This window comes from Drosophila santomea, chromosome 3L, assembly GCF_016746245.2.
Source record: "Drosophila santomea strain STO CAGO 1482 chromosome 3L, Prin_Dsan_1.1, whole genome shotgun sequence".
Classification (NCBI taxonomy): Eukaryota; Metazoa; Arthropoda; class Insecta; order Diptera; family Drosophilidae; genus Drosophila; species Drosophila santomea.
Genome location: NC_053018.2, coordinates 16,091,519 through 16,106,809, shown reverse-complemented (window position 1 = coordinate 16,106,809; position 15,291 = coordinate 16,091,519). Strand labels below are relative to the sequence as shown.

Below are 15,291 nucleotides of genomic sequence, written 5' to 3'. Positions count from 1 at the left end.
CTTTTTGCTCGCCCCCAGTCGCTTAAGTACTTAACATCGGGTATCGGAGAAGTAAACAATACGTTGTGAATCAGAACCGTAGAATTCTAAGTCGGATTCGCAATGCTCTTGGATAGCAGTGATAAGTTCTTAAACATGTAGTTATTTTATTTTTAATTTGCAGTTTTATTATAAAGCCAGATGAGTTTTATAATATTACCAGGTGAAATATGAAAATAGTATTTGGAAACTATGCACCAACAAAAAGTTACCAACAATTTTAGTCATTTTTCAATATCAATAACGAAATAAAACCTAAAGCAACCAAAATACTATATTAAAAAAATATTAGCATTTTCTTTATCATAACCTTTATGTGATTATTACACTAGTTTTTTATTAGGCAATTTACTACGTTTTTCAAAAGTTGAGCTCATAGAGATAGCGATTTTTGTACTAGGTCCAAGTCCAACAACGTAACATCTCTAAACTCAAGATTCGTCGCGCCAAAATTCGTAAGCAAATACACTACAATTTCATCGATGCTGCAGGCTATTACCTTTTTGTTTAATTTGCTGAATTATAATTTCGATTGTACTTTTGTCGATTGCATACCAATTTCATAAAGCTGATTGCGTTGGGGCCACCCAGTTATGGGTATACGTGGAGAGAAATTGTGATTTCAATTTCCTAAAATTTTGCAAATAAAGATGTAAGAACTTTGCGTACAGAAAGAACCTTGATGTGGGAACTACAAAGTGGATGGACCTGGAAATTGATTAGTTACCTCCCACAACAATTGTCATAAAGATGTGTGCTTGGAAATATGCCAATAAAAATATCAGAACAAATAGAGTTAACAAACATGAAGTGAATTTAAAAAGCTAAGGACAAAAAATGGACAAATGCCGAGCTTTGACTCCCCCACATTAATGGGTAAACAGTGTGTCATATATGTCAATTATAAAATATCCGCTTTATTTTCTTTATTACGCATAGAATACACATTCATTAAAATTTGCTTTCTAGTTATGAGAACTTTATTGTGATTGTCATTTAACACACTCTTCAGGAGTGTGTGTTGTTGGTTTTCCACTCGACCAACTGCCATTCAATTCAAATATACAAATAGTGACAGGTACAATAACTAAGGTAGTTCCCCTGCCCTATGTTTACACTAATTAACACGAAAAAAATTTTCAGCCGACAAAATACACAATAAAAGAACAAGAGTAATTGTAATTAAAGCGGATGGCACTGGGATGCAATTAATATTTGCTGGTCAACATTTTATACAAAAATAATTCATCCTTCACTTCTCTACTCGTATATATGTATATCTGTATATCTGTATGTTTCAGTTCCCTTCTCTTCCGGCATTTCAGAAATTTTTATTTAAATAAGAGGACAAATGAATGGCACTCGTATGATTTTAATTAAAATAATATTAATAGGCTCAGGTTGCAGATGTGTATTCACGAAAGGAAGCATAGCAAAGTGGTAAGCTTAAATAGTTTTAAATAAGAAGTTAATTATTAATAAAGAATAAATAAACTGCTTGAGATCCTGCCATTACATTGTTATAAATAAGAAATGGGTAAACTTAAATAGTTTTAAATAAGAAAAAAATTATTAATAACGAATATACGAGGGTCGTTTGATAAGTCCGTGACTTTTTGTATTTGCCGCGCACCTGCTCTAAATACAACACTGCTCCTGTCAGCAGTTATCGATTAACAGCTGACTGTAAAATTTTGAGAAAGCTGCGTTTTTTGGTTTGCGTTTTATAGGCATTGAAAGCAGACGATCTCGTGAATTTTAACGAAAATGGAAAAAAGTGAATTTCGTGTGCTAATTAAGCATTATTTTTTGCGTAAAAAATCCATCACCGAAACCAAGGAAAGACTTGATAAATATTATGGGGACTCTGCACCATCAATTTCAATGGTTAAGAAATGGTTTACTGAGTTCCGTTGTGGTCGTACCAGTACAAGTGATGCCGAACGTTCAGGTCGCCCAAAAGAGGTCGTCATGCCAGAAATCGTCGACAAAATCCATGGAATGATATTGGATGATCGGAGAATGAAAGTGCGTGAGGTAGCTGAGGCTGTAGGCATCTCAACTGAACGGGGACATGAAAAAGCTTTCCGCGCGATGGGTGCCGCGATTGCTCACACACGACCATAAGCGCAACCGTGTGACCATTTCAAAGGAGTGTTTGGCGATGTTCAACCGCAATCCAAACGAATTTTTGCGCCGTTTCGTTACCGTAGACGAAACATGGATCCACCACACCACACCAGAGACCAAAGAACAATCAAGACAGTGGGTTTCTCCGGGTGAACGTGCACCAAAGAAGGCCAAGGTGGGTCTGTCGGCCAACAAGGTCATGGCCACAGTTTTTTGGGATGCACAAGGTATCATTCACATCGATTACCTTGAAAAGGGTAAAACGATCACCGGCGAATATTATTCAGAGCTTTTGGACAGATTCGATATTGATTTGAAGCAGAAACGACCGCATTTGGCGAAAAAAAAAGTGCTGTTCCATCAGGACAATGCACGGGTGCACACGTGTGTAGTCAGCATGGCAAAATTTCATAAATTGGGCTACGAACTGCTACCCCATCCAGCATATTCTCCAGATTTAGCCCCCTGTGACTATTTTTTGTTTCCAAACATGAAGAAATGGCTCGGCGGTAAGAGATTCGGGTCAAATGAAGAGGTCATCACAGAAACAAACGACTATTTTGAGGGCCTTGAGAAAACCTATTATTTGGAAGGAATAAAAAAATTGGAAAAACGCTGGACTAAATGTATAGAGCTAAAAGGAGATTATGTTGAGAAATAAAACGCTTCTTTGACGAAAAAAATATATTTTATTCAAAAAGTCACGGACTTATCAAACGACCCTCGTATTATATCTTTGAGTTTTTATCATCATAAAGAAGTTACTTATAAATATTATTCATGAGAAAATGCAAAATTTGAAGCATACGTTTAGGTAAGCTTAAACAGCGCATAATGTCTTTATAAACGCACCTTTAACTTCACAAGTGAACAGTAAGATCAAATGAATTGGTTTTGAAGTAGAAAATATAGTGTTGATCTGATACCTTAAAATTCGCCACAGCGCCTTTAGAAATTCAATTCAATGCCTCCGCATAATCGCGGATGCCACTCAATGCCACTAATCGGAACTAACTGGACAAAGCACGACAATGGCCCTTTGAAGTCGAGGCGAAGCCCAACAATTGCGTTCGCGTAAATTCCTTATCTAATGGACGCCAATAAACAGTGATCCCCCCTGCACACGAACAGTGCGCTTGTAATGCAGTTATGCACCTGACAGGACCAAGAACATTGTCTCACATGGAAATTAAAAGTGATGCGTGGCCACAAAAGGCGGTTTAATAGGAGGCTTTAATAGGGTGAGTAGAGAAAAGGGGTTTCATCGGTTTAGAATGGGGCTGTACAAACTAATTTGAATTTATGCAACAGAGTGTTAACCATGCGGATGAGTACTCTTTATATTGTTGAATACTTGTGTGGTCACAAGTATTATAACTTTTTGTATTTTGGTACCCGGAACCCGTCATACTTAAATAGTTAACTAGAATCTAATTATAAGCTAATTATACTTTAAAAATGTATTTATTTTAATCAAACCACCAAGAGAACTGCAGCAAGAGTATTTGACTATCGAGTGCTGGGCATTTTGAGCATTCCCTCATCATTGTTGTTTGTGGGTCTCGGTGTTCTGTAATTAAACTGCAAATTATCAGCCACGACACTCACACATGTCTCGACCACTCAACTGAGGCATTTTCAAACACCCACCCACATGCACCACACCCACATACACATAATTATGCAGACATTTCCAAGTCGAGAACGAGGGAGCTGGATGGGCCAGGAGGAAAGGAGGCCGTGGAAAGGACCGCCCAGCTGTCACTTTGTGTTCTGCTTTTGTGTAAAATTTAATTTGGCTACATTTAATTATTGTTTATGTACGGCTTGTCCATGTCGCTGTCGCTGCCATCCAATATTGTCATATTATAAACAACGATAATTTGGCAAATGCGAGGCGATTGGCTAATAGATATCTGCCAGTATCTCCATCTCTTGGCTAAGGTAAGCCGAGCAAAGCCCAAAGGGCAACCGCAAGTGGGCGAAGAAATACACCTTAAGAAAAATTAAAACTTTTGTTAAATATAAATGAAATATTTTGCAAAATGTATTTAACCTAACGCAATGGTATTCAAACTATTTGGGTGCATTTATATACAAATAAAACAGAAATAAAAAATATTTATTAGATAAACTTGCTAAGATGAACACATAAATATTTCGATCACATTTTTTGTTCCTATTTTGTATTATATGAGGATTAAACTAATATGTATATAACACCACATTTTTAATGGTGTATTATTCTTGCACTAATCGCATGTTGTGTCAACATTAATCGCATCAAATTTAATTTCACAATTAAATGCAAAGACGCGACGCGTTTAGCATAAATTAAGCGGCCTGAAAATGGAAGCCGCGGGCGGTGTCCTTCACTTCCGCTCCTCCTTCTGCTCCTGCGGTCCGCGTTTATTTTTCCGAGGTGTTTGAGGCGGTTTCAGCCGCGACCGCCCATCCTGAGGCGGTAAAAAACGCGCGCACCACCAAGACTCGCCGGCTGCTTCCGTTTCCGTTTCTTTGGCGGAGTTTGGGATCTTCAATCGGTTGGTGTTACGTGCGTATTTATTGCTTCGACTTAATTTAATTGACAGCCCAATCTAAGGCTTCATTAAGCTCGGGGAATTAAATGTCTTTCATTAGCGAATGTTGATTCAATTAAATCACTCTGGCTCTTCAAAACAATTAAAGTAGTAGTAACGATACATAATCACCTTCAATAACATTAAAGTTTTCTTTACTAAACAATAAGTTATAAGTTTGTTCATTTGATCATTATATTTATACAAATATTTTTCAGTGGCTTTTATTCTTTACACAATACCTAAGACGATCAATTTTGCCATTGTTCCATTTGGGTGCCATAGCTAGTTATAAATAAATATAAAATTGATCGATTCAATCAACTTTCATAAAAATCTATTGTTGCATCTTCATTGTCAGTATAGCAGTGAACCAGATTTGAGTTGCGCTCTAATAAGAACTTGTCTCAATATGTTTCTATTCTTAAAATCAGTTTCATTCACTAATTGTGCATTTGTCATGTTGAGAATTCATAATATTGGTGTAATCCTCAACAATTATTATTAAAATAAAGTAAACTTGTACAAAATGCCAAATGGTGGCACAACTACTATAATTTTAATTTTTTAGTTGCATCTTCTCTCAGAAGATAATACTTCAAAACCCGTTTAGCTCGCCTAAATTCACATGCAGCATTGAGGCAGCAAACTCACTTATTTTTACCAAAACCTCTAAATATTCAATCTTGACTTTTATCCCGATCAAAATGATGTGCCAACATTTTGCATTTGGCCGAAGAAACCTTAAACTTAATCGGCCCATCAGAGCCAAAGGTGTTTGGCGGAATTAATAAAGTAAAAAAATAAGTTTAAATTACCTTTTTTTAAGCCGTATGCTTGGCTGCCCCGCCAGTAATGAAGTCTTTTTTCTCTCTTTTCACGTCGGGCTTATATGGGGTTTTCGATGTTCAACCTTCGAGGCGCAAACTTTTTTTTATAAACGAGTACTGGCGTTTTTCGTTCCACATACTCTTCTTGGTAATGTAAAGTTGTTGACTTCGAAAAATGGTTTCGGTTTATTTTATATTACAATTTTTTTTTAATTTTTTTTAAGATTTATTTTCAATTAAAATATATGACAGTTTGTAATATCAATAGGAAATACTCTTTAATACATTTATATTGCATTTAGCTCTCAGTAAACTTTGAATTTACATTTGTAGGGTATACAATAGCCTACTAACTACTTTTCATTTAATTGTGTTGTTTTTTGGACAGGGCGTCGTTGCAACTGAAGGACAGCGGCAACTGCAATTTGAAGGCAAGCAAAACAAATGAATTCTGGGAGCTAAATTCAGCTCGCAGTGAATACTTTTTGCAGCTGTTCTGAGCGGAGTTTTCAGTGGCACAGACAACTCCCAATTACCCATTACTCGAAGCCTCGACTTGCTTTTTAGTTGCACTTGAAATTGAAAGAAGTAATATTCTTAAATTACTATATTTTTATTTTAATCGTCTATTAAGATAATTTGTCTGACACCATAATTTCCATTTTAATTTTAACATTTCTTGGACTTTTAAATAGATTTTTAGAATCCCAAGCTTTATTATTATTCTTTTCCTAAGTATAAACGTTTCATTCGTTTAATTAACGTAATAAATGTGAGAACTAAGTAATTTGGTCAGTGGGACCCCCTTTTCATTCTTACTTGGCCATTAGTATTGGGTAGTTGGTCAACCTCAAGATTTGCTGTTAGCAGTGGCAGTTGCCTCGACTTCTCGACGGTTGCACTTCGCTTGACTGCAATTTGGCCAAGTTAAGCAGGGGAAAAAGTTGTCGCTGTTCTTGTTGTTACCTTTAATTTGAGTACGTTTCGCTGTTGGTTTTTATCGTGCTTTTTTGGGTGATTGTTGGCCACGGCTAAGTCACGTTCCGATTGCGCATTTATCGCATTTAACTTGCCGTCCGGTTGGTTAAGTTTCTTGGCCAAAAAATCTCCCTCCATTCGGCGACTCCTTGTTTTGGCCATTGCAACATTTGGCTGTCTGACATATACACGCAGTCAGTCAGCTGTGTCAGTTGGGCTTTTATTTTATTTTATTTATTTTTTTGATGCGTTGCATAGTGGACATCATGAGTGCAATCATAAATCTGTCAGCGGACACTCGATGACCTTTCTACCTGTTCGATAAGCACTCGTTTTGCAGCTGTCCTGGGCATTGTAAATCAATAAAATCAGAGGAAGTTCCCTAAATGTTTACAGGTCCACTGAGTGGCCTACGTGACGGGCACGCGACTGACTTCATCAGTCCATTAGTAAAGAATTTGGCTGGTTATGTTTGGTTATTCTTAGGATTATGGATTCCAATCCTGGCTGATATTATTTTTACGAAGAACACATGCACACACAATTTTCGACGGTACCTAAAAATATAAGAGTCGTAGGAACCCTAAAACTAGTTATAAATACATAAACACATGTACCGCATACTTTCGCATGGAAATACGAGAGGTGTCAACCACATGTTCGAAGTGAGAAAAGTTTTTTTCTAGGTTAAAAATAACATTAATGAATAAAGCGAATTTAAACTTACAGATACTTAAATAAATCCTTTGTTAAGGACAGCAATTGAAAATATTTTTTAAATTTGAATTTTATTGATGTCGAGTTGTATGTACATATTGTACCACTTTATTAAACAGAAATAAAAATATTCTTATGTTTAATAGAATTTTTTCCTAATTTTTTACTTATTTGGAAATCATAAACTTTTTTCTATACTTTAAAACTATAGTTTTATTTATATTAAGACTGCCTTGTGTTGTATAGATCTTTTATTTCATTTTCAAAAAATGCAGGTGCAGAAAATGTATCTTTCCATGTTTTCTCCGCAACAACTCGAGGAATTTCATTAGACAGGTCGCCAAACTACATAAGCTGGCCATAATTCCCCATCTGGGGTCATTAGCACGCTCGGGTAATCGAACCTGTGCGTCGCCCAGCTTAGTATGAGTAACTTCGGTGGTAACTGAGCTAGTAAGTGACTTGTGCGCGGCGTTCGCCTTAATCAAACCTTTTCTCAGCCGACTGATGGACAGCTGTGGTTGCCACTGCCCGCAGACAATTTGCACGAGCGAATGCCTCGGTACAGTGAGTGCTGAAAGTCGCCGCACAGGCAGGTACTCCTCTCGTTTCGAATTCTCTGAGTATCTTCGAGAGCCTCTCTCGGAAGCAGCGGTACCTGGGCCTAAGCCTATGTATTGCTTGATCCGGCTCTCCGACTCTCTGCGCTCTCTCTCTCCGGACCAGCTGATCGTTTGGGCCTAGCTTTGGTGCTATATCTTGTTCCCGCTTCAGTTCAGTGGCTTCGCAACTTCTGGCCGAATCGGACGTACCGCTGCACTCGATCAACTTAGCGTGGTACCTGTGGCTTTCGCGTGTGTTACCTGTACCTGTATTTCGGCTTTACAGTTACTAACGAGTTATGTGCGCTTGAATGCCAAATTTAATTGCCGCTCTTTGCATGCTCGTCGGCAGCAATTTGAAAACGTTTTCGTGGAGCGATTAGGAAACTACTTTCGTTTTCCCCCCAACTTTCCATTTTCTTGCTATCCAGCTTGCCATTGAAAAAAGTGTCAAAGCCCAGGTACTAACCACCCAAATCAGACAACATACATTTGGAGAGAAAAAAAGTCGTGAAAAATATAAAGTTGCGAAACGCGTGTGAATTTATCGATTTTCTGATTATGGCTCTCATGGACACCGCCTGGCGTTGTCGCCTCATGATCTTCGGCGTCGTCTCGCTGCTGCTTGTGGGCGATCTCTTTGTATACGGCGGCGGCATGAAGTCCAACCACCCCACTCCCCACTCGGTGAGAGCGGCGGGCGGTGAGGGGGCGGCAGGTGCCCCAACGGGTCCGGCGGCTGCAGCGGCCAGCAAGTTCCAGGCCAAAAATGCCGAAATCGACATAACCGAAGGTTAGTTTTGCCATCCACCCCGTCTTGTTTTTGCTGTTTTACCATTTTACCATTTTACACTGACAAAATGACAAATTTTTGAGCCCCAAATTTGGCACTTCAACATAGTCGTAAAACGTTTTTAATTCTTTTTTTTTTGGGCTCAAATGGTATATACCTAAATCAAATATCAATAGATTTATAAAAAAATGCCATTTTATTCAAACTTGGTATAATCACATTTACCAAAAGCATATTTTGCAATTTAATCTTATATGAAATTCGTTAACTTGCGCGCTTATACAGATAAAAAAATATTAAATAATCGTTTTTGGTTCCCTTAAAATGTTTCTAAAGTAATATATCTTTTCACTTTTTTTGTTTCGCTCTAAAATATAATTTACAAATTCATTTGTTGTAACTAAGTAAAAAAAGTTTTAAATGAGAATATTTAAATTATTGTTACCTAGTACATCAAAGCCATTACTTAAGTGTTACTTGTTCGTAAGCGAAAAATATATAGGTATATCACACAGCTATCGAATGTATTTGGGACTATCAAGGTTAATTTCGCTTTATAAATGAATGCTTACTTATAAAATGCTGGTGGCACGTGTAAGCTTCAATTCGGATTTAAATGTTTAATTACGTTTTTCGTTGGAGGCCTGGTAGGTGAAAACCGGAACTGAGCCCGGGGAGACTAATTGGGGATTGTTTATTACACACGTGTAGCTGAGCTCTGAGAAGTTATTGATGTCGATTAAAGAGTACATCACCATTTTACTTTGCTAAATAGATCTTCCATTTGAAATACATTCTTTAATTGCGTTTTCAACGCGAGGCAATTAGTACTTTGTGGTGGGCACTTTATAAAAGAGAAATACTACATTAAATCCTAATGATGCGGCTATTACGAACATTTCTTAAAATAATATATTAAACAAAAGTTTTCTAGGAAATGTTTTGAAAAAATTCCTATAACTTAAAAGTGTGTAGCATAATAAAAAGATACTCCAGACGGCAAAAGTTTCCATTAACTACAAAAAAGTCATTACGCTTTTTTATGACCCAGCTTTTAAGGAAAGCGACTCCATTACTTGCGTACTTCATTTGAATTGCTGAAAACAAGAGAAGTATTTGCTACATGTATAGATGTATTAAGCCTGAACTTAGAAGAAAGTAGCTATTTTGCTTAGCTAAATCTTGGCATATTACGCCTTTGCATAAGTCTAAAAATTATTCAAACTATTATTCATCACAATCGAAGTTCATGTTCAAACCGATCGTTAAAGAGCTCTCGAAGGCGATTCGAATACACTTCTTCGACGCTCTCCACTTTCTCGTTGATTTGCATACACAATATCAAGCCCTATCATATGACATAACATTTGGGCATTGCACAACAAAAGTCGTGGCTAAGCACGAAACCGGAAAAGATACTCAAACGAATGTGTATAGAAACAATAAAACCTTAATAAAATCAAAGGAAAGTCCAGGGTTACAGCATTTACTGAAACTACTAGAAATTTAAATTTACTCTCATGCATTAAAATACATCAGCTTCGGGGCATTACATCAAATATTGAAGGTTTCAAAGTTTGGGTGATAGGAGTTCTTTCTGGCTTCAAATTCATCCATAATAAAGACTAAAATATAATATAAAATATTGCTGGCTCTCCTAGCATGTTATATTAAACAAAACATTAACATGATGCATTTATAGAAATATAGTAAGTTTTAATGAATGTATTACTTAAGACACAACCTCTGTTACTTCACTTGATCCCATTTGACGAGTCTGTATGTTTCAATATGCTTCATAAGCCAAACCGCCAAAACCTTTTCACAGTTCATTAGGACAGCTAAACCATCTCCAAGTCATTGGAAGTTGGTATTTCTTTTGTGTTTCTTCGAGTGAAAGTGGAAAAATGCCAGGCAAATAAACTTGACGTAATAAAACCCCAAGCAAACGACAACTTTTCGCCTTGCATGTCGAAAGAGGAGGGCATTAAATTGCATCGCAACTTTCCCAGAGAGCAGCAGTTCATTAGCGTGGGCCAAGTTCAAAAGTCGGGTTAAGAATAGGATTTTCTCTTTATATTCCACCTTTTAGCAGCACTGTCTAGACATTGTGAATATTTCCACACTAGGTTCATTATTCTAGTTTGCTCACTCGAACAGGAAGTGATGAAGCCGTGACTTGTTTTGTGATATTTAATTTATCGATCTAAGCCAAGTCACTGGCTTGGGTTTGGGAAATATTCTGCCATACGTCGACCACAACCGGTTCCGGTTCCAGACGTAATTCATTCCAACTGAAGAAGTTGTTTGAGCTGGTAACGAGTTCAACGGAAATGGAGAGTGAGTTGATATCTATCAATGATCTTCGGTGTTTCAATACTCACGTTAATCGCTTGCAAATGCTACTCGATTTGACTTGTATCACGTGCCCTTCCCATCTTGATCTGAATTGAATATTTTGGCTTCTTTCCACGTCTTTCGCTCTTGGCCACAAATAAAAAAAATATAAAAAGAACGAAATACACTTTGCTGCAACCTTTAGCCGATGAATGCAGTGCGTGATAAACATGTCGAGCTGGCAGTTCGATTCGCATTTATTTCCATTCAATTACGTGCACTTGGAAAGCAAATCGATTCCACCGAGGAGACACCTTAATTGACTTTATATCTGTGGTAGCGCTGAATGATGTGAGTTTTATGCATTTCAAAAGAGCCAAGTTTAACGTAACTTGTAAGCCAAATTTTCACCAATTAGAAACATAAAGATTCAATTAAGATTTTCACACCGCGTTAGGGTTTTGCCTAGGTTCCGCATTTAAAGTTCAAATGCCGACAAAACCAGCTGCCTTAGTTGGTAGTAGCATAATGAACATGCGACTGAAGACCATAATTAATAAAACTGAGCGTTGAATGACTGAACAAATATGCAAAGTAAAGTTCAACGCATCGACTTGTCCTTGTCCGGGGCATAGAATCGTGTATACAGTGTTGGATGAATTCGCAACAGCTGAGCGACCCCATATAGCCAAATAAATATTTGGCTTACTCACCGCTGTGCACTCAAAAAAAAAAATAAACAGAAGTTCGCTTTGTTTATACGCTTTCCACACTCTCAATTTCTACCTATACATATTTGCCTACCTGCATATTTGCTCAATTGTTCACAATTTGTTGCGTTTTGTTGACGCTTTGTTCTAAGCCAAAGTCGTAAGCCATCTATTAGTCATTGTTTGGTTTTAGCCTCAGATTTGGCAACCTTGGAGTTGGGATCTCCGATCTAAACGATTTGCGCAGTTCCCGAAATTTAAAATCTTAATTTGAAAGCTGTTTGCTATGCAAATGAGCGCCAGCAAGTGAAACACAAATCCCAAATGCCAAATCGGATAAAGCCAGTCCCCTGATTAATACACCTACATACCAAACTTAATTGTGTTTTGATTTTAGAGCACGAATTTAATGAGCTCTCCGCAGCGGCTCAATCCCTGAAGCCGGGAATGGCGGTGGTGACTGGAGCGAGTCTGAAGACCAAGTCCAAACTCACGGACACCATCAAGGAGTCGTGTCTTCCCAAGATGCTCTGCGAACTGGCCTCCAAGCCGGAGTACCAGCTCAGCGAAAAGGAGCGTGAGCTGCTCAGACTGATCAGGTGAGTGGAAATACACTGAGGGAAATCATAGAAATCTATATACCCAACAAGGAAAAAGTTCTCAAGTAATGGGTAATAACAAAGATATTCAAAACAATGGTAAATAGAGTAGTTGTCAAATGGTCTAGTTTAAATATTTAGTTTGGCAGACATTGTTAGCCGCGGAGTTAATTTTTTTGATAATTTTCTAGTAAAACAACTAAATAATATTCAAATTTAAACCATTGTGGTTGTGATCCTTAGCTCTCCTACTATTAGACGCGTTTTATATGCATTCTTGCAGTTGAGTTACTGTTCCTAAAACTGCAAATAAAAATGCAAACACAACACACCGAAATGTCAGCAAACACATGAATTTATAAATGTTTTAAAATGTTTTTGAAACCGGTTTGTGATGACTTGCACAAAAAAGCAAAAAGCATTAGCATAAAATAATGTTAGTTTTCAATCAATAATAAAGCTTGTTAGAAAAGCAAATAATTAATGCGAAATAAGAATAAATAATGATTCAGTTGAAAAGAAATATTTCCAGACACAATAGATTTGAAATAAATCGTTTTAATATAAGACTTGACTGTAGAGCTATATTTCCGCCGTATGTTTTTTGGAGAACTTTTTCCTAAATAGAAAAAATTAATACATATTAATATTTATCGATTTTATGCATTTTCGTGCATATATTATGTCTAATTAATAGGTTAGGAATCTGAACGAACATTTGTCCGTTAAGTGCAACAAGTAGAACCAGTTAGAGCTGATCTACCAAACATTTGCATGCTGAGCGATTACGAAAGTTTCCAAACGGGTTTCGAAGGGTTCGAGTTTAGCATTCTGCCATTGCAATCCATTAAGCTCACATTGAAGTTGCTGCACACCACAATTAAATATATATTTATGCAGTGGATGATTCAATCCACGAGCAAAGTGCAGAGCTTAGGGAAACAAAAGCGCCAATTGAGTTAGCTAAATGGGGCAAATATTTGAGCCCCGTCCAAGCCCGTGGATCAGCAGTCGTAACCTACCTCAACTTCAGCTGTAACCTCGCACTTGAGACGAAGGTGAGGCGAAGCTAATGTAAAAGTCAGGCCAGCGTAGCAATGTAGAGTCAGAGTCGTCGACTAAATCAACAGCAAGGTGAATGGCTGAGGCATTCTAGAATCTAGATAGGCGAAAAACTACTGAAAGCGAAACTTGAACAAACTCCAAGCACACAGCCAATCGAAGCGTGAAATGATAATGGCTTATTATAATATTTACCATTTGCACAGTTGTGTTGTGTTTTTGGGCTGCAGAGAAACTTCCGTCTAATGTGCCTCAATATTTGCAGATCTCCAACAATGCCCTGGATGATGAACATGCCGCCCAGCAAATGGTATTTCGCGGCCCACATGGGCGAGCTTATGCGTCACACCAGCGACAATCTCAGCGGTCCGATGGGATGCGCCAATCTCTGGCCCAACTGCCCCATCAGCTCCAAGAAGCTGATGAAGCTCAGCTACAAAGTGAGGGCCTAGCCACTGGATCCGCACCTTAAGTATTAGGATGTAGGCCGCCTCAACTTCTGTACCATATGTCTTCACCGTTCGATTTAGCTTGTAGCTATCTTATAAGCTACCCTATACACTACCTTGTAAATTACCTTAAATTTAGATTAGACCTTACTCCCGACTTGACTGAAGTGACTGTAGAACTGTAACCTCTTGTATCCGCATCTGCTGGCTGCAAGTCCTAGGTAGCTTGTAATTACATATAGTACGTGTGACTAGTCACGATCTGATTTAGCGTTACGCCTAGTCGTAAGTTGGATGCTCCTTTAATTGTTAATAAATTACACTCTTGTGTGCAAGCTCCCTAATTGTCTGCCTTAATCCATCTTAATTGTTGCCCTGTCACCTTCGGGCGATTTGTGAAATGACTTTGATAAAAACTAACACTTTTTATTCGGGCTACCAAGTTCATAGGTGTGCGGTATTTGTAATTGCTAGGAAGCGATCGACCTGCTGGCAATGAAGTCGTATTTTTAGAAATTGTTATGCAATGGAAGGTTGCCTCCGTCATCAAGTGTGGCCATTTATTATTGGAGATTTCTCGTTTCACTGGACAGAGTTTAAGTGGCATAGCATTATGCGACTTAAGCGGCATATCGCATGCTAAGTCTAATAGAAAATTCATGTTTTAAAATATGTTGCCTAATATGAGTTGTGCATTTATGGCAGAAATGAAAATTAAGTAAAGTGGATTACAAATTTACTATAAAATAGAAATACAGCTGTTTTATATTGGAAGGAAGGTAATGTATTTAGCGGAATTGCATTTATATATGGTTGTGTAAGAAAATAGTTGATAGTTATTCTACGCGAGTAACAACTTCACACTGCTTTCATACATTTATTTATTCCAATTTGTTATTTTGTTGCCCAAGCCGATAAGGTAAGTAAATAATAGTCAATTATTTATACTTGTTATTTGTAGATAGCTCAAAGTAATTAACCTTTGTTTGATTATTATTAAAACAAAGGTTTTTTGCGCATACTTTCAGGCGCAGTTGCAAATTTTTACCACACACCTTGAACGAAAATTAAACTAAAAACAAAGCTGAACATTTAAGTGCACACTTTATATGTAAATTCGATTACCTAAATGGCATTGTGCAAAAAAATTAGAATATATTTCGCTTTGTTTACAATTGTTTCTCTGATCAATTAAGCATTCAAAGCACAAATTTCAGAAAAAAACAAATGGACATTCGGGTGAAATTGGCGAAATATGACAAACATATTGATGGGTGAATTAAAAAAAACTCTAGAAAGTAAACAAAAACAAGAAATTATTTTTAGATTTTTCGATTATTCATAAATCAGTCAGTGACACGAGGCAATAAATAAACAAATCCATAGAGGGGGAGTGAAAACGCGAATTGAAATCAATGCCTAATTGAAATTCCAATTACATACGCGCTCAATTTGGCAACAAATTT

At 37.3% G+C, this 15,291-nt stretch overlaps 1 protein-coding gene across 2 annotated transcripts; it reads left to right on the top strand.

Moving 5' to 3' along the window:
• The first annotated feature begins 8,063 nt into the window (after positions 1-8,063).
• Positions 8,064-14,169, top strand: LOC120449328. Of its 2 annotated transcripts, none has more exons than XM_039631728.1 (3): positions 8,064-8,668; positions 12,140-12,314; positions 13,642-14,169. In XM_039631728.1, the coding sequence occupies exons 1-3, from the start codon at positions 8,437-8,439 to the stop codon at positions 13,826-13,828; spliced, it is 594 nt and encodes a 197-aa protein (XP_039487662.1). In that variant the 5' UTR covers positions 8,064-8,436; the 3' UTR covers positions 13,829-14,169. The 2 variants fall into 2 exon arrangements, with proteins under 2 accessions (XP_039487662.1, XP_039487661.1); XM_039631727.1 differs by having other exon boundaries at positions 12,113-12,314.
• Positions 14,170-15,291: the final 1,122 nt, after the last annotated feature.